Here is a 27,109-nt window from a genome sequence, read left to right as displayed (position 1 = left end):
TTCCTGTATATAGGGAGCAGTATTATAGTAGTTATATCCCTGTATATAGGAGCAGTATTATAGTAGTTATATACCTGTATATAGGAGCGGTATTATAGTAGTTATATACCTGTATATAGGAGCGGTATTATAGTAGTTATATTCCTGTATATAGAGAGCAGTATTATAGTAGTATATATTCCTGTATATAGGGGCAGTATTATAGTAGTTATATACCTGTATATAGGAGCGGTATTATAGTAGTTATATTCCTGTATATAGGGGCAGTATTATAGTAGTATATTCCTGTATATAGGAGCAGTATTATAGTAGTTATATTCCTGTATATAGGAGCAGTATTATAGTAGTTATATTCCTGTATATAGGAGCAGTATTATAGTAGTTATATTCCTGTATATTGGAGCAGTATTATAGTAGTTATATCCCTGTATATAGGGGGCAGTATTATAGTAGTTATATTCCTGTATATAGGTGGCAGTATTATAGTAGTTATATTCCTGTACATAGGGGGCAGTATTATAGTAGTTATATTCCTGTATATAGGAGCAGTATTATAGTAGTTTATTCCTGTATATAGGAGCAGTATTATAGTAGTTATATTCCTGTATATAGGGGGCAGTATTATAGTAGTTATATTACTGTATATAGGAGCAGTATTATAGTAGTTATATACCTGTATATAGGAGCGGTATTATAGTAGTTATATTCCTGTATATAGGAGCAGTATTATAGTAGTATATTCCTGTATATAGGAGCAGTATTATAGTAGTTATATCCCTGTATATAGGAGCAGTATTATAGTAGTTATATCCCTGTATATAGGAGCAGTATTATAGTAGTATATTCCTGTATATAGGGGGCAGTATTATAGTAGGTATATCCCTGTATATAGGGGGCAGTATTATAGTAGTTATATTCCTGTATATAGGAGCAGTATTATAGTAGTTATATTCCTGTATATAGGAGCAGTATTATGGTAGTTATATTCCTGTATATAGGAGCAGTATTATAGTAGTTATATTCCTGTATATAGGAGCAGTATTATAGTAGTTATATTCCTGTATATAGGAGCAGTATTATAGTAGTTATATTCCTGTATATAGGAGCAGTATTATAGTAGTTATATTCCTGTATATAGGAGCAGTATTATAGTAGTTATATTCCTGTATATAGGGGGCAGTATTATAGTAGTTATATCCCTGTATATAGGAGCAGTATTATAGTAGTATATCCCTGTATATAGGAGCAGTATTATAGTAGTATATTCCTGTATATAGGAGCAGTATTTCTGTTACTGGTTATGATGTACATGATTTGTTGTGTCAGATCTTTATTATCTTATGACTATTGGATTTTATAATCAGAGTTATTATAATATATTTCGGGAGAAGTGATTTTTTCGTGTCAGATCTGAGTTACCATCCCCCGTATTTTTCAGGATTGTTGCTCTGGACGCTTAGTTGCACGCTGCACTCAGCAGATTCATAGAGAGTATCACACATGGTGGGATTGGATACAGGGGGCTCAGCAGAGGGTATCACACAATGGGATTGGATACAGTCGGCTGCTGTGTAGACTTTAGCAGGGACTCTCTTGTTTTGCTGTATCCCAGGAGATTTGCCTTTTTCCCTCTGTAGATTATTTATGGGTTTTAGCAATGAAAACAGATTAGTGAGAGGTCAGGGGTCGGCAGCAGGGTCAGGGGTGCAGGAAGAGTCTATACCACAAGGTCTGCACTGGGAAACCACATGAAAGGGGGCGGCTAAGTCAGTGTGAATGTAGTCAATGTACACAGAGGAGCTGCCGCTGATGAGATCATCAGTATGGAGGAGCTGCTTTGGATGACATCATCAGTATGGAGGAGCTGCCTCTGATGACATCATCAGTACGGAGGAGCTGCCTCTGATGACATCATCAGTACGGAGGAGCTGCTTCTGATGACATCATCAGTACTGAGGAGCTGCTTCTGATGACATCATCAGTACTGAGGAGCTGCCTCTGATGACATCATCAGTACGGAGGAGCTGCCTCTGATGACATCATCAGTACTGAGTAGCTGCTTCTGATGACATCATCAGTACGGAGGAGCTGCCTCTGATGACATCATCAGTACGGAGGAGCTGCCTCTGATGACATCATCAGTACGGAGGAGCTGCTTCTGATGACATCATCAGTACGGAGGAGCTGCCTCTGATGACATCATTAATACTCATTAACGACTCTGATGCTGTGAATGGCTTGTGGTTAGGTCCCTACTATGTAGTTAGGCCTCTTCATTTTGCCCTCATTAAGTATTTAGGCCCCAGTCTAAGGGCCCTATTCCACCGAACAATTATCGTTTGCATAATCTTTAACAATCTCAAACGACCGCTATTGCAAAAGACCTGAAAACGTTCACTCACTTCCATGGAACGATAATCGTTACTTATGATCGTAATTGCGATAGTTTTTTCTAAGCTCTTTATTCGCTATTGCGTTCGTATCTATTGCGAACGACTGAACGACGTCTTATTCAATGCGAACGATTTGCGAATGAGCAACGATAAAAATAGGTCCAAGTCTTATAAAGCGATCAATGATTTCTTGTTCGTTCAGTTGAATTGCAGTTAACGATTACTGACTGATTATCGTTTAGATTCAAACGATTTAACGATAATCTGAACGGTAATCGTCCGGTGGAATAGGGTCCTAAAGGTAGACCTCTTCTTTGTGCCTACCATCTGTAGTTAGTCGTCCTCTATTTGCTCTGACACTGTAGTAAGTCGTCCTCTATTTGCCCTCACACTGTAGTTAGTCGTCCTCTATTTGCCCTCACACTGTAGTTAGTCGTCCTCTATTTGCCCTCACACTGTAGTTAGTCGTCCTCTATTTGCCCTCACACTGTAGTTAGTCGTCCTCTATTTGCCCTCACACTGTAGTTAGTCGTCCTCTATTTGCCCTCACACTGTAGTTAGTCGTCCTCTATTTGCCCTCACACTGTAGTTAGTCGTCCTCTATTTGCCCTCACACTGTAGTTAGTCGTCCCCTATTTGCTCTGACACTGTAGTAAGTCGTCCTCTATTTGCCCTCACACTGTAGTTAGTCGTCCTCTATTTGCCCTCACACTGTAGTTAGTCGTCCTCTATTTGCCCTCACACTGTAGTTAGTCGTCCTCTATTTGCCCTCACACTGTAGTTAGTCGTCCTCTATTTGCCCTCACACTGTAGTTAGTCGTCCCCTATTTGCTCTGACACTGTAGTAAGTCGTCCCCTATTTGCCCTCACACTGTAGTTAGTCGTCCCCTATTTGCTCTGACACTGTAGTTAGTCGTCCTCTATTTGCCCTCACACTGTAGTTAGTCGTCCTCTATTTGCCCTCACACTGTAGTTAGTCCTCCTCTATTTGCCCTCACACTGTAGTTAGTCGTCCTCTATTTGCCCTCACACTGTAGTTAGTCGTCCTCTATTTGCCCTCACACTGTAGTTAGGCCTTTCTTTTTGCTCTGACACTGTTGTTCATCAACCCCCCCCCCCCCCTTTTTGTCCCCACACTGTAGTTAGGCCCTTGCCCTGTAGTACCAGTGTGTATGACTGTGTGGAGTTGATGGACCCCCCCAGTCATCCTATCAGCCACATTATAATGTCCACTTCTTCATCTCCATGTTACATATTTGCCGGGTGTGTATGATGGGTCGGCCGCAGGTGATTTCCCTCTATGTTATGTATTTGCCGGGTGTGTATGATGGGTCGGCCGCAGGTGATTTCCCTCCATGTTATGTATTTGCCGGGTGTGTATGATGGGTCGGCCGCAGGTGATTTCCCTCCATGTTATGTATTTGCCGGGTGTGTATGATGGGTCGGCCGCAGGTGATTTCCCTCTATGTTATGTATTTGCCGGGTGTGTATGATGGGTCGGCCGCAGGTGATTTCCCTCTATGTTATGTATTTGCCGGGTGTGTATGATGGGTCGGCCGCGGGTGATTTCCCTCTATGTTATGTATTTGCCGGGTGTGTATGATGGGTCGGGCCGCAGGTGATTTCCCTCTGTTATGTATTTGCCGGGTGTGTATGATGGGTCGGCCGCAGGTGATTTCCCTCTATGTTATGTATTTGCCGGGTGTGTATGATGGGTCGGCCGCAGGTGATTTCCCTCTGTTATGTATTTGCCGGGTGTGTATGATGGGTCGGCCGCAGGTGATTTCCCTCTATGTTATGTATTTGCCGGGTGTGTATGATGGGTCGGCCGCAGGTGATTTCCCTCTATATTATGTATTTGCCGGGTGTGTATGATGGGTCGGCCGCAGGTGATTTCCCTCTCTGTTATGTATTTGCCTGGTGTGTATGATGGGTCGGCCGCAGGTGATTTCCCTCTGTTATGTATTTGCCGGGTGTGTATGATGGGTCGGCCGCAGGTGATTTCCCTCTATGTTAATGTATTTGCCGGGTGTGTATGATGGGTCGGCCGCAGGTGATTTCCCTCTATGTTATGTATTGCGGGTGTGTATGATGGGTCGGCCGCAGGTGATTTCCCTCTGTTATGTATTTGCCGGGTGTGTATGATGGGTCGGCCCAGGTGATTTCCCTCTATGTTATGTATTTGCCGGGTGTGTATGATGGGTCGGCCGTAGGTGATTTCCCTCTGTTATGTATTTGCCGGGTGTGTATGATGGGTCGGCCGCAGGTGATTTCCCTCTCTGTTATGTATTTGCCTGGTGTGTATGATGGGTCGGCCGCAGGTGATTTCCCTCTATGTTATGTATTTGCCGGGTGTGTATGATGGGTCGGCCGCAGGTGATTTCCCTCTATGTTATGTATTTGCCGGGTGTGTATGATGGGTCGGCCGCAGGTGATTTCCCTCTATGTTATGTATTTGCCGGGTGTGTATGATGGGTCGGCCGCAGGTGATTTCCCTCTATGTTATGTATTTGCCGGGTGTGTATGATGGGTCGGCCGCGGGTGATTTCCCTCTATGTTATGTATTTGCCTGGTGTGTATGATGGGTCGGCCGCAGGTGATTTCCCTCTATGTTATGTATTTGCCGGGTGTGTATGATGGGTCGGCCGCAGGTTGATTTCCCTCTATGTTATGTATTTGCCGGGTGTGTATGATGGGTCGGCCCGCAGGTGATTCCCTCCATGTTATGTATTTGCCGGGTGTGTATGATGGGTCGGCCCAGGTGATTTCCCTCTATGTTATGTATTTGCCGGGTGTGTATGATGGGTCGGCCGCAGGTGATTTCCCTCTGTTATGTATTTGCCGGGTGTGTATGATGGGTCGGCCGCAGGTGATTTCCCTCCATGTTATGTATTTGCCGGGTGTGTATGATGGGTCGGCCGCGGGTGATTTCCCTCTATGTTACATATTTGCCGGGTGTGTATGATGGGTCGGCCGCAGGTGATTTCCCTCTATGTTATGTATTTCCCGGGTGTGTATGATGGGTCGGCCGCAGGTGATTTCCCTCTGTTATGTATTTGCCGGGTGTGTATGATGGGTCGGCCGCTGGTGATTTCCCTCTATGTCACCTATTTGCCGGGTGTGTATGATGGGTCGGCCGCAGGTGATTTCCCTCTGTTATGTATTTGCCGGGTGTGTATGATGGGTCGGCCGCAGGTGATTTCCCTCTATGTTATGTATTTGCCGGGTGTGTATGATGGGTCGGCCGCAGGTGATTTCCCTCTATGTTATGTATTTGCCGGGTGTGTATGATGGGTCGGCCGCAGGTGATTTCCCTCTATGTTATGTATTTGCCGGGTGGGTGTATGAATGGGATCGGACCGCAGTGGTGTTGGCCCTCTATGTTATTATTTGCCGGGTTGTGTATGAATGGGGTCGGCCGCAGGTGTATTTCCCTCTATGTATAGGATTTGCCCGGGTGTGTATGATGGGTTCGGCCGCAGGTGATTTCCTCTATGTTATGTATTTGCCCGGGTGTGGTATGATGGGTCGGCCGCATGGTGGAATTTCCCTCTATGTCACCGTATTTGCCGGGTGTGTATGATGGGTCGGCCGACAGGTGATTTCCCTCTATGTTTATGTATTTGCCGGGTGTGTATGATTGGGTCGGCCGCAGGTGATTTCCCTCTATGTTACCTGTATTGTCCTGGTGTGGTAGGATGGGCTGTCGGCCGCAGGAGTGAATTTCCCTCCATGGTTAATGTAGTTGCCGGGTGTGTATGATGGTCGTCGGCCGCAGGTGATTTCCTCTATGGTTATGTATTGCCGGGTGTGTATGATGGGTCCGGCCGCAGGTGATTTCCCTCTATGTTATGTATTTGCCGGGTGTGTATGATGGGTCGGCCCAGGTGATTTCCCTCTATGTTATGTATTTGCCGGGTGTGTATGATGGGTCGGCCGCAGGTGATTTCCCTCTATGTTATGTATTTGCCGGGTGTGTATGATGGGTCGGCCGCAGGTGATTTCCCTCCATGTTATGTATTTGCCGGGTGTGTATGATGGGTCGGCCCAGGTGATTTCCCTCTATGTTATGTATTTGCCGGGTGTGTATGATGGGTCGGCCGCGGGTGATTTCCCTCTATGTTATGTATTTGCCGGGTGTGTATGATGGGTCGGCCGCAGGTGATTTCCCTCTATGTTATGTATTTGCCGGGTGTGTATGATGGGTCGGCCGTAGGTGATTTCCCTCTATGTTATGTATTTGCCGGGTGTGTATGATGGGTCGGCCGTAGGTGATTTCCCTCCATGTTATGTACTTGCCGGGTGTGTATGATGGGTCGGCCGCAGGTGATTTCCCTCTGTGTTATGTATTTGCCGGGTGTGTATGATGGGTCGGCCGCAGGTGATTTCCCTCTATGTTATGTATTTGCCGGGTGTGTATGATGGGTCGGCCGCAGGTGATTTCCCTCCATGTTATGTATTTGCCGGAGTGTGTATGATGGGTCGGCCCGCAGGTGATTTCCTCTGTTATGTATTTGCCGGGTGTGTATGATGGGTCGGCCGCAGGTGATTTCCCTCCATGTTATGTATTTGCCGGGTGTGTATGATGGGTCGGCCGCAGGGTGATTTCCCTCCTATGTTATGTATTTGCCGTGGTGTGTATGATGGTCTGGCCGCAGGTGATTTCCCTCTATGTTATGTATTTGCCGGTGTGTATGATGGGTCGGCCGCAGGTGATTTCCCTCTATGTTATGTATTTGCCGGGTGTGTATGATGGGTCGGCCGCAGGTGATTTCCCTCCATGTTATGTATTTGCCGGGTGTGTATGATGGGTCGGCCGCAGGTGATTTCCCTCATGTTATGTATTTGCCGGGTGTGTATGATGGGTCGGGCCGCAGGTGATTTCCCTCCTATGTTATGTATTTGCCGGGTGTGTATGATGGGTCGGCCGCAGGTGATTTCCCTCCTGTTATGTATTTGCCGGGTGTGTAGATGGGTCGGCCGCAGGTGATTCCCTCCTATGTTATATGTATTTGCTGGTGTGTATGATGGGTCGGCCCGCAGGTGCATTTTCCCTCTATGTTATGTATTTGCCGGGTGTGTATGAGGGTCGGCCGCAGGTGATTTTCACTCTATGTTATGTATTTGCCGGGTGTGTATGATGGGTCTGGTCCGCGGGTGATTTCCCTCTGTTATGTATTTGCCGGGTGTGTATGATGGGTCGGCCGCAGGTGATTTCCCCTCTATGATTATGTATTTGCCGGTGTGTATGATGGGTCGGCCCCCCGCAGGTGATTTCCCTCTGTTCTGTATTTGCGGGTGTGTATGATGGGTCGGCCGCAGGTGATTTCCCTCCTATGTTATGTATTTGCCGGGTGTGTTTGATGGGTCTGCCGCAGGTGATTTCCCTCTATGTTATGTATTTGCCGGGTGTGTATGATGGGTCGGCCGCAGGTGATTTCCCTCTATGTTATGTATTTGCCGGGTGTGTATGATGGGTCGGCCGCAGGTGATTTCCCTCTATGTTATGTATTTGCCGGGTGTGTATGATGGGTCGGCCGCAGGTGATTTCCCTCTATGTTATGTATTTGCCGGGTGTGTATGATGGGTCGGCCGCAGGTGATTTCCCTCTATGTTATGTATTTGCCGGTGTGTATGATGGGTCGGCCGCAGGTGATTTCCCTCTATGTTATGTATTTGCCGGGTGTGTATGATGGGTCGGCCGCAGGTGATTTCCCTCTATGTTATGTATTTGCCGGGTGTGTATGATGGGTCGGCCCGCAGGTGATTTCCCTCTATGTTATGTATTTGCCGGGTGTGTATGATGGGTCGGCCGCAGGTGATTTCCCTCTATGTTATGTATTTGCCGGGTGTGTATGATGGGTCGGCCGCAGGTGATTTCCCTCCATGTTATGTATTTGCCGGGTGTGTATGATGGGTCGGCCGCAGGTGATTTCCCTCTATGTTATGTATTTGCCGGGTGTGTATGAATGGGTCGCCGCAGGTGATTTCCCTCCATGTTATGTATTTGCCGGGTGTGTATGATGGGTCGGCCGCGGTGATTTCCCTCTATGTTATGTATTTGCCGGGGTGTGTATGATGGGTCGCCGCAGGTGATTTCCCCTCTATGTTATGTATTTGCCGGGTGTGTATGATGGGTCGGCCGCAGGGTGATTTCCCTCTATGTTATGTATTTGCCGGGTGTGTATGATGGGTCGGCCGCAGGTGATTTCCCTCCTGTTATGTATTTGCCGGGTGTGTATGATGGGTCGGCCGCGGGTGATTTCCCTCTATGTTATGTATTTGCCGGGTGTGTATGATGGGTCGGCCGCAGGTGATTTCCCTCTATGTTATGTATTTGCCGGGTGGTATGATGGGTCGGCCGCAGGTGATTTCCCTCTATGTTATGTATTTGCCGGGTGTGTATGATGGGTCGGCCGTAGGTGATTTCCCTCCATGTTATGTACTTGCCGGGTGTGTATGATGGGTCGGCCGCAGGTGATTTCCCTGTATGATGGGTCGGCCGCAGGTGATTTCCCTCTATGTTATGTATTTGCCGGGTGTGTATGATGGGTCGGCCGCAGGTGATTTCCCTCCATGTTATGTATTTGCCGGGTGTGTATGATGGGTCGGCCGCAGGTGATTTCCCTCCATGTTATGTATTTGCCGGGTGTGTATGATGGGTCGGCCGCAGGTGATTTCCCTCTGTTATGTATTTGCCGGGTGTGTATGATGGGTCGGCCGCAGGTGATTTCCCTCTGTTATTATTTGCCGGGTGTGTATGATGGGTCGGCCGCAGGTGATTTCCCTCTGTTATGTATTTGCCGGGTGTGTATGATGGGTCGGCCGCAGGTGATTTCCCTCCATGTTATGTATTTGCCGGGTGTGTATGATGGGTCGGCCGCAGGTGATTTCCCTCCATGTTATGTATTTGCCGGGTGTGTATGATGGGTCGGCCGCGGGTGATTTCCCTCTATGTTATGTATTTGCCTGGTGTGTATGATGGGTCGGCCGCAGGTGATTTCCCTCTATGTTATGTATTTGCCGGGTGTGTATGATGGGTCGGCCGCAGGTGATTTCCCTCTATGTTATGTATTTGCCGGGTGTGTATGATGGGTCGGCCGCGGGTGATTTCCCTCTGTTATGTATTTGCCGGGTGTGTATGATGGGTCGGCCGCAGGTGATTTCCCTCTCTGTTATGTATTTGCCTGGTGTGTATGATGGGTCGGCCGCAGGTGATTTCCCTCTGTTATGTATTTGCCGGGTGTGTATGATGGGTCGGCCGCAGGTGATTTCCCTCTATGTTATGTATTTGCCGGGTGTGTATGATGGGTCGGCCGCGGGTGATTTCCCTCCATGTTATGTATTTGCCGGGTGTGTATGATGGGTCGGCCGCGGGTGATTTCCCTCCATGTTATGTATTTGCCGGGTGTGTATGATGGGTCGGCCGCAGGTGATTTCCCTCTATGTTATGTATTTGCCGGGTGTGTATGATGGGTCGGCCGCAGGTGATTTCCCTATGTTATGTATTTGCCGGGTGTGTATGATGGGTCGGCCGCAGGTGATTTCCCTCTATGTTATGTATTTGCCGGGTGTGTATGATGGGTCGGCCGCAGGTGATTTCCCTCTATGTTATGTATTTGCCGGGTGTGTATGATGGGTCGGCCGCAGGTGATTTCCCTCTATGTTATGTATTTGCTGGGTGTGTATGATTGGTCGGCCGCAGGTGATTTCCCTCTATGTTATGTATTTGCCGGGTGTGTATGATGGGTCGGCCGCAGGTGATTTCCCTCTGTTATGTATTTGCCGGGTGTGTATGATGGGTCGGCCGCAGGTGATTTCCCTCTGTTATGTATTTGCCGGGTGTGTATGATGGGTCGGCCGCTGGTGATTTCCCTCTATGTCACCTATTTGCCGGGTGTGTATGATGGGTCGGCCGCAGGTGATTTCCCTCTATGTTATGTATTTGCCGGGTGTGTATGATGGGTCGGCCGCAGGTGATTTCCCTCTATGTTATGTATTTGCCGGGTGTGTATGATGGGTCGGCCGCAGGTGATTTCCCTCTATGTTATGTATTTGCCGGGTGTGTATGATGGGTCGGCCGCAGGTGATTTCCCTCTGTTATGTATTTGCCGGGTGTGTATGATGGGTCGGCCGCAGGTGATTTCCCTCCATGTTATGTATTTGCCGGGTGTGTATGATGGGTCGGCCGCGGGTGATTTCCCTCTATGTTATGTATTTGCCGGGTGTGTATGATGGGTCGGCCGCAGGTGATTTCCCTCCATGTTATGTATTTGCCGGGTGAGTATGATGGGTCGGCCGCGGGTGATTTCCCTCTATGTTATGTATTTGCCGGGTGTGTATGATGGGTCGGCCGCAGGTGATTTCCCTCTGTTATGTATTTGCCGGGTGTGTATGATGGGTCGGCCGCAGGTGATTTCCCTATGTTATGTATTTGCCGGGTGTGTATGATGGGTTGGCCGCAGGTGATTTCCCTCTGTGAGTCCGTGAAACTCGTTGCCGTGTTCTGTGACCTCGCCGGGGGCTTCAGGCTTCTCATCTCTTGTGTCTCCCGCAGATCCCCACATCCAGTATGAGAAGATCGGCTCCAACGTAGTAATAAAGTGTGGCAGCATGGATCCGGAGGCGGCCGTCACCTGGACGGTCAATGGAACCGACATCGATCACTCCCAGCTCAACGGCTCTGCTCTTCTCCTGCATAATGTGGATTTCTCGCACATTGGTTTCTACTCTTGTTTTGAAGGGTCCTCGTGGCAACTCTGGCACCAGACCATCCTGAAAGTGGGCCGTGAGTATCCCACCCTACTACCCTGTATACTAAGGCTAAATCCTGATAATCCAGAAATCCTGAGGGGTACATCCTAATAATCCAGAAATCCTTAGGGGTACATACCGTCCTGATAATCCAGAAATCCTGAGGGGTACATCCTAATAATCCAGAAATCCTGAGGGGTACATACCGTCCTGATAATCCAGAAATCCTGAGGGGTACATCCTTGTAATTCAGAAATCCTGAGGGGTACATCCTAATAATCCAGAAATCCTGAGTGGTACATACCATCCTGATAATCCAGAAATCCTAAGTGGTACATCCTAATAATCCAGAAATCCTGAGTGGTACATCCTAATAATCCAGTAATCCTGAGGGGTACATCCTAATAATCCAGAAATCCTGAGGGGTACATACCGTCCTGATAATCCAGAAATCCTGAGGGGTACATCCTAATAATCCAGAAATCCTGAGGGGTACATCCTAATAATCCAGAAATCCTGAGGGGTACATCCTAACAATCCAGAAATCCTGAGTAGTACATCCTAATAATCCAGAAATCCTGAGGGGTACGTCCTGATAATCCAGAAATTCTGAGTAGTAAATTCTCAAAAAATGTTGCTGGGGCCTGAACCTGCCTATAGTATGCCATATATAATAGTAGAGTCTTCTTATGTGGCACCATAAAAGTTACAGCCCTTCTAATCTATAGGTACCCCCTACTTATGTATAGTTACCCTCCCGCTGACCTATAGGTACCCCCTGCTTATGTATAGGTACCCCCCTGCTGACCCATAGCTTCCCCTCTGCTGACATATAGTTACCCCCTTCTGACCTATAGATACCCCCTGCTGACCCATTTTTACCCCCCTGCTGACCTATGGGTACCCCCTGCTCATAGTTACCCTTGTGCTGACTTATAGTTACCCCCTGCTTATCTATAGTTACCTCCCTTCTGAAGTATATTTGCATCTTTCTGATCTGTAGTTACCCCCCTGCTCATCTATAGTTGCCCCTTTCTGATCAGTAGTTACCCCCTGCTGATCTATAGCTCCATGTTGTAAAGACCTAGGACCAATATGATGACGGATGAAGAACCTTCTCAGGGATTCCGGACTATCAGCATTGTGCTCCGTACCAGGTGTTACCCCGTGAGATGGTGGCACAGGCTATTACAGTGCAGTAAGGTTGACCTTTTTTGCTACATGCGCTGATCTGTTGGTGACAGTGACTGATGGGTAATAGAGCAGATTTCCCAGCACTATGTGTATGAGACGCTACATGAGACGAGTTATTACAGCTCTTCAGCTTATGGTTGTATCAGTCATGTGCAGTACCACTGTTCACCACTGCTGTTCCCATAGACTGACATGCAATAGCGCCTCCTAGTTCAGTGTAGCCTGGGCCATATTCTGCTATAATATATATATATATATATAACTCCACATTTGTCAATGGTCCAACATCTTCCATTGAAGTAAATCTGCAGACGTCCAGCACGCCAGTATGGGAAGTCAGCATGATTGTTGTGAAATGTATGTAAGATATAGAACCAGACGGGTCCAGAGGTCTGATACTGGCTGGAAACCATGAAACCCATTGAAGAGAAGTGAAAGTGTTGTGTACCTCATCCTCTCCGTCTCTGGATTTCCAGCTGATCTGCCCGTACGACGTGGCATCTCATTTCTTCAGGTCAGATTGTACAGAACTCGGGTTATTTCTGTAGAATTTCTCAGTAATTTTGGCAAATCATAAATATTCTATCAACTTTTTATGAGCTTCTGTGAGCCGAGCCTCGAGGCGCAGATATAACAGTTGTGAAGCGTCCAGAGGAGGTGATATCTAGGCTGCTCTGTTCTCTGGTGACAAAACAACTTAGTGTTTTCCAACTTGTGGCTCTCCAGTTACCGTAAGACAACAACTCCCACCAGCGAAGGCCGTCAGGGCATGGTGGACTGGTAAGTTTGGAAGAACTGGAGAGTCATGGGTTGGGGACACTGGTTTAGGTACAGGTAGACACTGCCAGATCTGATCTGATATTTCGAATTCAAAATCTTAACAGGTCTATTGAATTTTCATGGCTGTTGAAGGACTGGGATACGCAGATCAATGGGGCTCAAAAAATTACTTAGATAAATGATATTGTCGAATGTATCTGTGCCTCGAATTTGTATCAGAACTTTGAAGATGTTTGGTGGCTGGCCATCGTCTTTCTCCCCTGTTGTTTTTTTTTGTCATCTTAGTCACGTTTCACCACTCGTTCCAATCAACCAGACTTGTTGCGTCTTCTTAAGGACATTTCATCAATGTTCCAAGAGGATTCATCAGACGGAACAGTCGCACTGAAGAGGCCACTTGGATCGGCGTCTTCACAATTCGCAATATGTCCAGCTGATTTTGACTCTGATGAGTGATGAAGCGTCTTCCCTTTGATTTTGCTCTACTATGGTCGGATAAACCTTGACCTGGAAGGAAAAAAAAAACCTTCACGGTCCAGTAAAGACGATGATGTCACATAATGTCTCACCCATGGCATCCAGTGAACCACTTCCCATAGAAAAGGTCAATGGTTCTGAGTCAGGGCAGATTTTTTATATTTTTATATATCACGGCACGAGCCAGTGGTGCGCGGCTACTATTGGCTCAGAAATGAAATTTTTGGCTGAGGATTTGACTTTGAAAATGTGGTCAGGACTGTTCTGTACTTTGTCCCCCGGAGAGATTGAAATCTACATTCAGATAATACGCGAGACACAATGTCTGGCTGGAAGCCTTTTGCCCGGTTCTTTCCATTTTACTAAGTGGGTAACATGGTTTCCGATGATAGGACATGAAGTAATGACAATCATATTTTCACAATAAATTGTATTTATTCTGCTGCGAGCAGTAAATGAAGGAAGTAGTGGATGATATCCATCAAAGTGTGCAGTCACACATGAATCATTGTGTATGTCCAATCTTGCTGAAAATAACAGCTACGGACATCCAGCCATCGGGACATTGTATAAATGAGTTTTCAGAGCCGGGAGGGGGGTGGGGAGTTAATTCTGTCAGCGTCGGTGAACAAATCTACAAGGAATGAGAAGAGCAGAGACGGCTCATTTGTGAGGTGCACGGGATGACTTATAGACTGGCGGAGGCAGTAAGGATCTGACGAATGTCACCCTTCCACCAACTCATTCTAGTATTCCTCCGCCCCTCCACACTGGCGTTACTCCTCTCTGCCTCCTTTAATCTCATTCCGTTCTCCCTCGACCCTTCTTCATCCTCCATATGACATTATTGTAGCTTTGCCTCTTCATTTCCTATAGTAGACTGACTCCATTCCACCATAAATCCTTCTTGTCCCATTCTTACTCCACCAGTCTTTGGCTTCACCTCTCAATGACTTTAACTCAGTCCTACATCTTATTGTAAAGTGATGGTCAGTTTGTGGTGTCCTGTCGTGTCACTTTTACCTGTGGCACCTCTACGCCTATTATCTACAAGGACTGAGAAAAGCAGAGACGGCATCAAAAACCTGGCGAATGTCACTCTTCCACCGTAACATTCTAATATTCCTTCTCCCTTCCCCCATTACTGCTCTCTTCTCATTCTGCTCTTTCTTGTTCTTTATTCTTAGGATATTTAGACTTCTGACCCCACTGTAAATTCATCTTGTTCCATCCTTATTCCACCAGTGGTTGGCTTCCCTTCTTGATGACTTTACCTTGTGTCTCCTAAGTCTTGATACATAGTCTTATATGTTTTCACTCTTCCACCACCATTCTAGTATTGCTTACCCCTCCCCACTCACAATATTCCTCTCTGCCTCTTTTGATCTAATTCTCTTGACCTTTCTTCATGGTTCTTAAGACATTATTGTAGATCTTGCCTCTCATTTTCCATAGTAAACTGACTCCATTCCACCATAAATTTGTCCTGTCCCATCCAAATTCCACCAGTGCTTGGCTTCACCTCTCGTTGACTTCACCTTATGTCTCGGGTAACATATCTTTTTGTAAAGTAGTTGTCTTTTTCTGGCTCCTGCTCGGGGGAACCTTTCATGTCCTCTGCCTCAGGGTGATATTTGGGTCCCAGTGCTATCAGTGGACAGGGTGAACATCCAGTGACTGCATAGCTCCCAGCTTCCTTGTTGTACACAGCCGATTGGTGGTTCCAAGGAGAAGCGCCCCCCCCCCCATGCTCCATGTATTGGCTGGGGCCTACAGTATAATCCAGGGTCCTCATCGTATTTATGATTAGTTGGCCGTTACTAAATATCTTCATGCTCTCTCGATCTTGTACCGTATCTCCTCTGGGATTATGAGCTCATTCCTTTGGCTTCCTCTTGACATTTTATGCCTCTATACCGGTTGAGAAGCCATGATTATCAGCTTCCTATTGATTGCGCTATATCCGAGCTCAGGATCCTTGAGAGCAGATCTTCACGTCTTATCTTTTAACCTTGCAATGTTAAGAGAACCAATCTGGGAGTCTAGGCCAGTCCTCCGCGAGTGTGGATGTCTCTAATCAGTCCTCGGTGGAGTCTACTGTTTGTTGGTCATTGACCTTCACAAATACGTAGAAGATGGGAAACTTCTCATATTCTACAGAAAACGTGTGCACTCCATTATATTTTCATTATCCTAAATCCAATCATCCAGAATAGTATTAGCTGCTTTATCTTGGTGACCTCTCTCGCAGCGGGTAGAAGGGTATGGTTTTCATTAGCACAGGCTCTGTCACTGGATGTAGCGTGGAAATTAATTTCAGGTTCTCCTCCATAGCGCACAGGCAGCCCTGTCAATAGACACTCACTTCTCTTCTAAGAACTGTTGATTTATTTAATTGAAATTGGGCCAATATAAAATCATTTATTTTTGGAGGCACACATGCGTGACGCCGCCATCTCTCCGAACGCCTCCTATTTATCCACATCTGCAGAAAACATTGCCGTCTTCCAGGAGTGCAAAGCGGAGAAAAACATGAAATATAATGGTCGCAGTTACTTCATTTTGTTTTTTTACCTTTTCCCTTACATGAGGGTCCCCATACATAATCCTGTGCACGTGTGTGGTCCCCAACACTACAGCAGCTGAGCTGAAACCCCAGGGTACCCCCGATTTACATGAGGATGTACTATGTGGGATCAGACCCTACGGAAGAACATCTCTAATTCCCCATGTCTCTACAAGAGAGAGTGTCCGGCTGCCTATAAGTGTTTCTTTTAAGCAGAGGAGGGATATAACATTAGTGGAGGAAGCTAAAGGTGTTGAGCAGGGGAGGGGCAGATAGAATATAGTAGTAAGCAGAGGAGGGGTATAAGATTAGTGAGGAGGGAGCTGAGCTTATATAGGTGTTAGGAGGAGAGGGGCAGAGAGTTAGAATAAAATCTAAAGCAGAGGAGGGAGATAAGATTCGTAAGGAGGGAGATAAATGTGGATAGATGTTAAGCAAGGGGGGGAGGGACAGAGAGAGTCGTAAGCAAAGGAGGGAATGGTTAGGTGGGGTAAAATATTAAGCAGGGGAGGGGCAAAGAGTCAAATTATAGTTGTAAGCAGAGGAGGGATATAGGATTAGTGAGGAGGGAGCTGAGCTCAGATAGATGTTAAGCAGGGGAGGGACAGAGTCAGATTATAGTTGTAAGCAGAGGAGGGATATAGGATTAGTGAGGAGGGAACAGAGCTTGGATAGGTGTTAAGCAGGGGAGGGGAAGAGAGAAAGATTACAGTCATACAATGCATAAACAGAAAGGAAATTCAGAGGGCACTCACCGTAAAAAATGATTCTTTTATTGTGATTACAGTCATATGCAGAGAAGGGAGATAAGATTAGTAGGGAGGGAGCTGAGCTTGGATAGGTGTTAAGCAGGGGAGGAGCAGAGAGTGAGAATAAGGTTGTAAGCAGAGGAGGGTTATAAGATTAGTAGGGAGGGAGCTGAGCTTGGATAGGTGTTAAGCAGGGGAGGGGCAGAGAGTCAGAATATAGTAGTAAGCAGAGCGGGATATAGGATTAGTGGAGAGGGAGATAAATTTGCATAGGTGTTAAGCAGGGGAGGGACAGAGAGTCATAAGCAAAGGGGGAGAGGTAAAGTGGGGTAAAATAAATATTAAGCAGGGGTGGGACGTAGAGGTGACAGAGTAGTTAAAAGAAGAGGGGGAGAAAAGCCTTAAATACGTATTAAGCAGGGGTGGGGCATAGAGTCAGCTGAAAATACAAGTAAGCAGAGGAAGGATATAAGATCAGCATGGAGATCAGGGCAGATATGTGTGAAGTGGGGAGGGCAATAATATCAGCAGGGCAAGATATGGGGGTTAGTTAAATGTTAGACCAGGAAGGAAAATCTGGAGTGTAAGAAAAGAAGGACGGGGTCAGGTCAGCTTAGTGTGTGCACTCTCTGAGGACGTGGATAGGGTCAGCCATCAGGTACAGCCTGAAGGGGAGGAATCAAGTTTGTTAAGCATGGGAGGGGGATAGGACTACCTTAGTATACAAGGAATCGGGACAGGGGGATAAGGTCAGCATGGGAGGGGGATAGGACTACCTTAGTGTACAAGGAATCGGGGCGGGGGATTAGGTCAGCATGGGAAGGGGATAGGACTACCTTAGTGTACAAGGAATCGGGGCGGGGGATTAGGTCAGCATGGGAGGGGATAGGACTACCTATTGTACAAGGAATCGGGACAGGGGGATTAGGTCAGCATGGGGGGGAATAGGACTACCTTAGTGTACAAGGAATCAGGGCAGGGATTAGGTCAGCATGGGAGGGGGATAGGACTACTTAGTCTATAAGGAATCGGGGCAGGGGGATTAGGTCAGCATGGGAGGGGGATAGGACTACCTATGTGTACAAGGAATCGGGGCAGGGGGATTAGGTCAGCATGGGAGGGGGATAGGACTACTTTAGTCTATAAGGAATCGGGGCAGGGAGATTAGGTCAGCATGGGAGGGGGATAGGACTACCTTAGTGTACAAGGAATCGGGGCAGGGGGATTAGGTCAGCATGGGAGGGGGATAGGACTACCTTAGTGTACAAGGAATCGGGGCGGGGGATTAGGTCAGCATGGGAGGGGGATAGGACTACCTTAGTGTACAAGAAATCGGGGCAGGGGGATTAGGTCAGCATGGGAGGGGGATAGGACGACCTTAGTGTACAAGGAATCGGGGTAGGGGAATTAGGTCAGCATGGTAGGGGGATAGGACTACTTCAGTCTATAAGGAATCGGGGCAGGGGGATAAGGTCAGCATGGTAGGGGGATAGGACTACCTTAGTGTACAAGGAATCGGGGCAGGGAGATTAGGTCAGCATGGGAGGGGGATAGGACTACTTGAGTCTATAAGGAATCGTGGCAGGGAGATTAGGTCAGCATGGGAGGGGAATAGGACTACTTTAGTGTACATGGGATTGGGGCTGGGGGATTAGGTCAGCATGGGAGGGGAATAGGACTACCTATGTGTACAAGGAATTGGGGCAGGGGGATAAGGTCAGCATGGTAGGGGGATAGGACTACCTATGTGTACAAGGAATCGGGGCAGGGGGATTAGGTCAGCATGGGAGGGGGATAGGACTACCTATGTGTACAAGGAATCGGGGCAGGGGGATTAGGTCAGCATGGGAGGGGGATAGGACTACCTTAGTGTACAAGGAATCGGGGCAGGGGGATTAGGTCAGCATGGGAGGGGGATAGGACTACCTATGTGTACAAGGAATCGGGGCAGGGGGATTAGGTCAGCATGGGAGGGGGATAGGACTACCTTAGTGTACAAGGAATCGGGGCAGGGAGATTAGGTCAGCATGGGAGGGGGATAGGACTACCTTAGTGTACAAGGAATCAGGGCAGGGAGATTAGGTCAGCATGGGAGGGGGATAGGACTACCTTAGTGTACATGGGATCGGGGCAGGGAGATTAGGTCAGCATGGGAGGGGGATAGGACTACCTTAGTGTACATGGGATTGGGGCTGGGAGATTAGGTCAGCATGGGAGGGGGATAGGACTACCTCAATGTACATGGGATCGGGGCATGGAGATAAGGTCAGCATGGGAGAGGGATAAGGTCACCATAGTGAGTATGCAGGGGATGAACCAGATTACCTTAGGGTTAGGCATGGGCAGGCTAATTGGAGTCTGTGCACAGGAAATGCTGAGCGTGGGTGGGGTCCACTTTCCTCCAACAGAAACAAAGCCAGGCTACTATCCGTATTCTGTGGAGCGGTTCTGTGATTAGGACCCCCTGAAATAACGGGTGGATCTTCCACCAGTGTAATGGCCTAGATTGCTTCCACCCCTGTGATGTCGGATGGTTTGTGGTCTGGGAGGAGTTCCCGGTTTGGTACGTCTCCATTGCCTCTGTCCTCTTACCCACCACCACCGCACCTCTCACTGTTTTGGGTGTAATAGAAGCATATGCAGCGGTTTTATCCAGAACTTTCCATGGCGTCGGCCTTTGTAGTGTGAGTTTTTATCAGGCCTGTAATGTGCTGGTTATTTGCTTTGGTACAAGGTCGTGAATTGATGCTCAGCTGAGATAGAATCCTATCGCCCTTAAAGACGGCCATTCATTACGCGGCTGTGTGTGTGTGTTATATCGGTGACTATCAATATAAAACTTTACGGCCTGCCGGGATAATGATCTGCGGTGATTAGCTAACCTGGCCCTGTTGTTAGCCGCTCGTCTCTCGCTCGCCGCCATCATATTTCATTGTAATTATACTTTGTGTATTAAAGTCTGTGTAAAGATGCTGACTTGTCAGTGCTCCCCGGGACCCCCAGATAACCAGAGCGAGGGGGGTGGGGGGCTGCTAGTACTTATGAGATGTGACCCCTCATTGCCTCCCGTATCTCAGGGAAATGGAGCAAGCTGAATGGAGAAGCGGAGAGATCCAGTAATGGTCTCCGTCAGCAGTAGAAGCTGTTCTAGCGATTGTCTCCTGAGGGGGCGGATATTCAATGTCCCAGGCTTCAGCCTGATCCTGCAGAAGTTATATCATCCTGTGCAGGTTATCTGCCGCCCCTGCTGCTTCAGTGTCTGTATAGGACGCTAAGCACTAAATAGTGACCTTCCTAGTCTGCAGCCTTCTGTGCTTCCTTCTATGCAGACATTATGCAGGCTTTATTTGGGTGGGTTCAGTGGTGGCCTTTGGTGGGCTCCACTCTGCCATGCTTTGGTTGGCGTCCCTTGGGACGGTGGTGGGTGGGTGTACTTGTCCTCTGCTCAGCCTAAGAATCAGTCTCCTTGGATGGACAAGAGGTGGGCCCCCTCAGCTTCCCTTCAGTCTCAGACAGGTCTCGATCTCTGTTAAGCTGGCCTCCTTTTGGTTGGGGTCGGCCTCAGGTGATTCTCTACCTCCTTTGGTGGATTGGGACTTATATTAGATTCCATGTTTGAGGTGGTTCTTAATTTGCATTCCTGCATTGGTGCAGGCTTTATGTGGGTCTCCTCCTGCATTGGTGCAGGCTTTATGTGGGTCTCCTCCTGCATTGGTGCAGGCTTTATGTGGGTCTCCTCCTGCATTGGTGCAGGCTTTATGTGGGTCTCCTCCTGCATTGGTGCAGGCTTTATGTGGGTCTCCTCCTGCATTGGTGCAGGCTTTATGTGGGTCTCCTCCTGCATTGGTGCAGGCTTTAAGTGGGTCTCCTCCTGCATTGGTGCAGGCTTTAAGTGGGTCTTCCTTCTGCATTGGTGCAGGCTTTATGTGGGTCTCCTCCTGCATTGGTGCAGGCTTTATGTGGGTCTCCTCCTGCATTGGTGCAGGCTTTATGTGGGTCTCCTCCTGCATTGGTGCAGGCTTTAAGTGGGTCTCCTCCTGCATTGGTGCAGGCTTTAAGTGGGTCTTCCTTCTGCATTGGTGCAGGCTTTAAGTGGGTCTTCCTTCTGCATTGGTGCAGGCTTTATGTGGGTCTCCTCCTGCATTGGTGCAGGCTTTATGTGGGTCTCCTCCTGCATTGGTGCAGGCTTTATGTGGGTCTCCTCCTGCATTGGTGCAGGCTTTATGTGGGTCTCCTCCTGCATTGGTGCAGGCTTTATGTGGGTCTCCTCCTGCATTGGTGCAGGCTTTATGTGGGTCTCCTCCTGCATTGGTGCAGGCTTTATGTGGTCTCCTCCTGCATTGGTGCAGGCTTTATGTGGTCTCCTCCTGCATTGGTGGCAGGCTTTAAGTGGGTCTCCTCCTGCATTGGTGCAGGCTTTATGTGGGTCTCCTCCTGCATTGGTGCAGGCTTTATGTGGGTCTCCTCCTGCTCTTTAAACAGTCCTTAGGTGGCTCTTCTTCTTTGAGACAAACCGTATGTGGTTCTTCTCCTTTGAGCAGGCCTCGGATATGTCTTCTCCTTTGGCGTAGGCACCATGTGGGTCTCCTCTTTTGACCGGACAAATTGTCTCCTCCATACAATGTGTTTGGTCCTTTGGGTGGAGGTACGGTGTGTTTGGTCCTTTGGGTGGAGGTACGGTGTGTTTGGTCCTCTGGGTGGAGATACATTGTGTTTGGTCCTTTGGGTGGAGGTACGGTGTGTTTGGTCCTCTGGGTGGAGATACATTGTGTTTGGTCCTCTGGGTGGAGATACATTGTGTTTGGTCCTTTGGGTGGAGGTACGGTGTGTTTGGTCCTCTGGGTGGAGATACATTGTGTTTGGTCCTCTGGGTGGAGATACATTGTGTTTGGTCCTCTGGGTGGAGATACATTGTGTTTGGTCCTCTGGGTGGAGATACATTGTGTTTGGTCCTCTGGGTGGAGATACATTGTGTTTGGTCCTCTGGGTGGAGATACATTGTGTTTGGACCTCTGGGTGGAGATACGGTGTGTTTGGTCCTCTGGGTGGAGATACGGTGTGTTTGGTCCTCTGGGTGGAGGTATGGTGTGTTGGTCCTCTGGGTGGAGATACATTGTGTTTGGTCCTCTGGGTGGAGATACATTGTGTTTGGTCCTCTGGGTGGAGATACAGTGTGTTTGGTCCTCTGGGTGGAGATACAGTGTGTTTGGTCCTCTGGGTGGAGGTACGGTGTGTTGGTCCTCTGGGTGGAGATACATTGTGTTTGGTCCTCTGGGTGGAGATACATTGTGTTTGGTCCTCTGGGTGGAGATACATTGTGCTTGGTCCCCTGGGTGGAGATACATTGTGTTTGGACCTCTGGGTGGAGATACATTGTGTTTGGTCCTCTGGGTGGAGGTACGGTGATTTTGGTCCCCTGGGTGGAGATACATTGTGTTTGGTCCCCTGGGTGGAGATACGGTGTGTTTGGACCTCTGGGTGGAGATACATTGTGTTTGGTCCTCTGGGTGGAGATACATTGTGTTTGGTCCTCTGGGTGGAGATACGGTGTGTTTGGTCCTCTGGGTGGAGATACATTGTGTTTGGTCCTCTGGGTGGAGATACATTGTGTTTGGTCCTCTGGGTGGAGATACATTGTGTTTGGTCCTCTGGGTGGAGATACATTGTGTTTGGTCCTCTGGGTGGAGATACATTGTGTTTGGTCCTCTGGGTGGAGATACATTGTGCTTGGTCCCCTGGGTGGAGATACATTGTGTTTGGACCTCTGGGTGGAGATACATTGTGTTTGGTCCTCTGGGTGGAGGTACGGTGTGTTTGGTCCCCTGGGTGGAGATACATTGTGTTTGGTCCCCTGGGTGGAGATACATTGTGTTTGGACCTCTGGGTGGAGATACATTGTGTTTGGTCCTCTGGGTGGAGATACATTGTGTTTGGTCCTCTGGGTGGAGATACGGTGTGTTTGGTCCTCTGGGTGGAGATACATTGTGTTTGGTCCTCTGGGTGGAGATACATTGTGTTTGGTCCTCTGGGTGGAGATACATTGTGTTTGGTCCTCTGGGTGGAGATACGGTGTCACTATGATGGCCTCCTCCTAATCAGGTCTCCTCCTCATGTTTCTGGGTCTTGTCTCTGTAGAGTTCTCCTCTCTCTCCCCGGGGCCCATAGACATTACCGCAGCCTGATGCTCTATGACTATTGTAGTGACCATCCTCAGGGTGTGGAGGATTGATTGACAGCTGGGAGGTTCTGCAGCAGCTGTGCTGATTGGCTCCTGAGGTTTCTGGTCCCCAGACAGTGGAGCGGTCCTGGTCCCCAGTGCGGAGATGGAGCCGTCTATCTGATTACAGAGAAGTAATTCTGGCTGGAAGAGCTTTTATCTGGCGCTCTCCTCCTCCTCCTGCCCCGGCCGGCAGCTTCTCCAGACACCAGATTACAGCTCACTAAATGCAGCCATACTCCCCTGACAACGGCCACTCTCCCCGCTGTCTCCGGCCCTGTCTGTGCTCATCTCTCCACCGCCGGCCACAAAGTCTGAGCCCCGGCGGCTAATCCTCTCCACTACTCTCATACTGATCCCAAGTTACATCATGTCTTCTACTCTAGTCACCTCCAGAGCTGCACTCACTATTCTGCTGTTCCATCATGTCTCATCCTCCAGAGCTGCACTCACTATTCTGCTGTTCCATCAGGTCCAATCCTCCAGTGCTGCACTCACTATTCTGCTGTTCCATCATGTCCCATCCTCCAGAGCTGCACTCACTATTCTGCTGTTCCATCATGTCCCATCCTCCAGAGCTGCACTCACTATTCTGCTGTTCCATCAGGTCTCATCCTCCAGAGCTGCAATCACTATTCTGCTGTTACATCGTGTCTCATCCCCCAGAGCTGCACTCACTATTCTGCTGTTACATCATGTCCCATCCTCCAGAGCTGCACTCACTATTCTGCTGTTACATCATGTCTCATCCTCCAGAGCTGCACTCACTATTCTGCTGTTACATCCTGTCTCATCCTCCAGAGCTGCGATCACTATTCTGCTGTTCCATCATGTCCCATCCTCCAGAGCTGCACTCACTATTCTGCGGTTACATCATGTCTCATCCTCCAGAGCAGCACTCACTATTCTGCTGTTACATCCTGTCTCATTCTCCAGAGCTGCACTCACTATTCTGCTGTTACATCCTGTCTCATCCTCCAGAGCTGCACTCACTATTCTGCTGTTACATCATGTCTCATTCTCCAGAGCTGCACTCACTATTCTGCTGTTACATCATGTCTCATCCCCCAGAGCTGCACTCACTATTCTGCTGTTATATCATGTCCCATCCTCCAGAGCTGCACTCACTATTCTGCTGTTACATCAGGTCTCATCCTCCAGAGCTGCACTCACTATTCTGCTGTTACATCATGTCTCATCCCCCAGAGCTGCACTCACTATTCTGCTGTTACATCGTGTCTCATCCTCCAGAGCTGCACTCACTATTCTGCTGTTACATCATGTCTCATCCTCCAGAGCTGCACTCACTATTCTGCTGTTACATCATGTCTCATCCTCCAGAGCTGCACTCACTATTCTGCTGTTACATCATGTCTCATCCTCCAGAGCTGCACTCACTGTTCTGCTGTTACATCCTGTCTCCTCCTCCAGAGCTGCACTCACTATTCTGCTGTTACATCATGTCTCATCCTCCAGAGCTGCACTCACTATTCTGCTGTTACATCCTGTCTCATCCTCCAGAGCTGCACTCACTATCCCTGTGGGGCCGGTGATATGTGTGAGGTGACCCGCTGTATATACTGTATATCTCTAAGGTCTGGAGCCTCCGCCATGTAGTGACACTGTCAGCAGTCTCTTTCCTCTGTGGTCTCAGGGGTCTCTCCCAGTAGTTATAATGTCCGGGAAGGTCTCACAGATTAGAAGCAGATTGAGGGGAGACGTCCCCGATCCCAGCGATAGGAGGAGGAGATCTCTGGGGATGCAGCTGATCTCTCCTGGAGGAACCTGCTGCGGGGAGGGAAACCGGAGACCCGGCCTGGGATCGAGCATTCCTGATTATCACCGCGTGCCTGAGCGAATTCCTGCAGCGGTGGGAGAGCGCCGGTCCCTGACCAAGGGGGATAGAGAGCCAAAGAGATGGGAGCCGCCTCACCGAGACTGGGCACCGCTTATCTGTGACCGATCACCGCTTGTCTGTGACTGGGCACCGCTGATCTGTGACCGATGACCGCTTATCTGTGACTGGGCACCGCTGATCTGTGACCGATCACCGCTTATCGGAGACTGGGCACCGCTTATCTGTGACTGGAGACTGGGCACCGCTTATCTGTGACTGGGCACCGCTTATCTGTGACTGGGCACCACTTATCTGTGACTGGAGACTGGGCACCGCTTATCTGTAATTGGGCACCGCTTATTTGTAATTGAAGACTGGTCACCACTTATCTATGAACGGGCGCCACTTATCTGTGACTGGAGACTGGGCACCGCTGATCTGCTATGGTCTTGGCACCTGTGGAGGGACATGGCACCCTGTACGCCCACATTGGAGCAGCACCTGGCTCTCCCCACATTCCTCTACTCTCCCCAGAGGTTCCCCTCTGTAGTGCAAAGGAGTTGTGGGTTTCCCCGGGGTTCCCCTCTGGAGTGTACAGGGGTTGTGGGTTTCCCTGGGGTTCCCCTCTGTAGTGTACAGGGGTTGTGTTTTCCCTGGGGTTCCCCTATGTAGTGTAAAGGGGTTGTGGGTTTCCCTGGGGTTCCCCTCTGTAGTGCACAGGGGTTGTGTTTTCCCTGGGGTTCCCCTCTGTAGTGCACAGGGGTTGTGTTTTCCCTGGGGTTCCCCTCTGTAGTGTACAGGGGTTGTGGGTTTCCCTGGGGTTCCCCTCTGTAGTGCACATGGGTTGTGGGTTTCCCTGGGGTTCCCCTCTGTAGTGCACAGGGGTTGTGGGTTTCCCTGGGGTTCCCCTCTGTAGTGCACAGGAGTCGGGGGTTTCCCCGGGGTTCCCCTCTGTAGTGCCCAGGAGTCGGGGGTTTCCCTGGGGTTCTCCTCTGTAGTGCACAGGAGTCAGGGGTTTCCCCGGGGTTCCCCTCTGTAGTGCCCAGGAGTCGGGGGTTTCCCCAGGGTTCCCCTCTGTAGTGCACAGGAGTCGGGGGTTTCCCTGGGGTTCCCCTCTGTAGTGCACAGGAGTCGGGGGTTTCCCCGGGGTTCCCCTCTGTAGTGCACAGGAGTCGGGGGGTTCCCTGGGGTTCCCCTCTGTAGTGCACAGGAGTTGTGGGTTTCCCCGGGGTTCCCCTCTGTAGTGCACAGGAGTCGGGGGTTTCCCTGGGGTTCCCCTCTGTAGTGCACAGGAGTTGTGGGTTTCCCCGGGGTTCCCCTCTGTAGTGCACAGGAGTCGGGGGTTTCCCTGGGGTTCCCCTCTGTAGTGCACAGGAGTCGGGGGTTTCCCTGGGGTTCCCCTCTGTAGTGCACAGGAGTCGGGGGTTTCCCCGGGGTTCCCCTCTGGAGTGTACAGGGGTTGTGGGTTTCCCTGGGGTTCCCCTCTGTAGTGTACAGGGGTTGTGTTTTCCCTGGGGTTCCCCTATGTAGTGTAAAGGGGTTGTGGGTTTCCCTGGGGTTCCCCTCTGTAGTGCACAGGGGTTGTGTTTTCCCTGGGGTTCCCCTCTGTAGTGCACAGGGGTTGTGTTTTCCCTGGGGTTCCCCTCTGTAGTGTACAGGGGTTGTGGGTTTCCCTGGGGTTCCCCTCTGTAGTGCACATGGGTTGTGGGTTTCCCTGGGGTTCCCCTCTGTAGTGCACAGGGGTTGTGGGTTTCCCTGGGGTTCCCCTCTGTAGTGCACAGGAGTCGGGGGTTTCCCCGGGGTTCCCCTCTGTAGTGCCAGGAGTCGGGGGGTTTTCCTGGGGTTCTCCTCTGTAGTGCACAGGAGTCAGGGTTTCCCCGGGTTCCCCTCTGTAGTGCCCAGGAGTCGGGGGTTTCCCGCGGGGTTCCCCTCTGTGTGCACAGGAGTCGGGGGTTTTCCCTTGGCTTCCCCTCTGTTAGATGCACAGGAGTCGGGGGTTTCCCCGGGGTTCCCCTCTGTAGTGCACAGGATCGGGTGGGTTCCCTGGGGTTCCCCCTCTGTAGTGCACAGGAGTTTGTGGTTTCCCCGGGGTTTCCCTCTGTAGTGCACAGGAGTCGGGTTTCCCTGGGGTTCCCCTCTGTA

General features: G+C 49.2%; 1 protein-coding gene across 1 annotated transcript in view; it reads left to right on the top strand.

The window, feature by feature from the left end:
• Positions 1-20,052, top strand: part of LOC138778113 (ciliary neurotrophic factor receptor subunit alpha-like) — a 67,299-nt gene extending 47,247 nt beyond the window's left edge. The window contains exons 4-5 of the mRNA XM_069956369.1: positions 10,951-11,181; positions 19,991-20,052. Of these exons, the coding sequence (XP_069812470.1) occupies positions 10,951-11,181; positions 19,991-20,052 (293 nt within the window). The remainder of the gene's footprint in view (positions 1-10,950; positions 11,182-19,990) is intronic.
• The last annotated feature ends 7,057 nt before the right edge of the window (positions 20,053-27,109 follow it).

This window comes from Dendropsophus ebraccatus, unplaced genomic scaffold (assembly GCF_027789765.1).
Source record: "Dendropsophus ebraccatus isolate aDenEbr1 unplaced genomic scaffold, aDenEbr1.pat pat_scaffold_632_ctg1, whole genome shotgun sequence".
Lineage (NCBI taxonomy): Eukaryota > Metazoa > Chordata > Amphibia > Anura > Hylidae > Dendropsophus > Dendropsophus ebraccatus.
The sequence above is the reverse complement of the archived record's forward strand: the minus strand, read 5'-3'. Positions and strand labels throughout refer to the sequence as shown.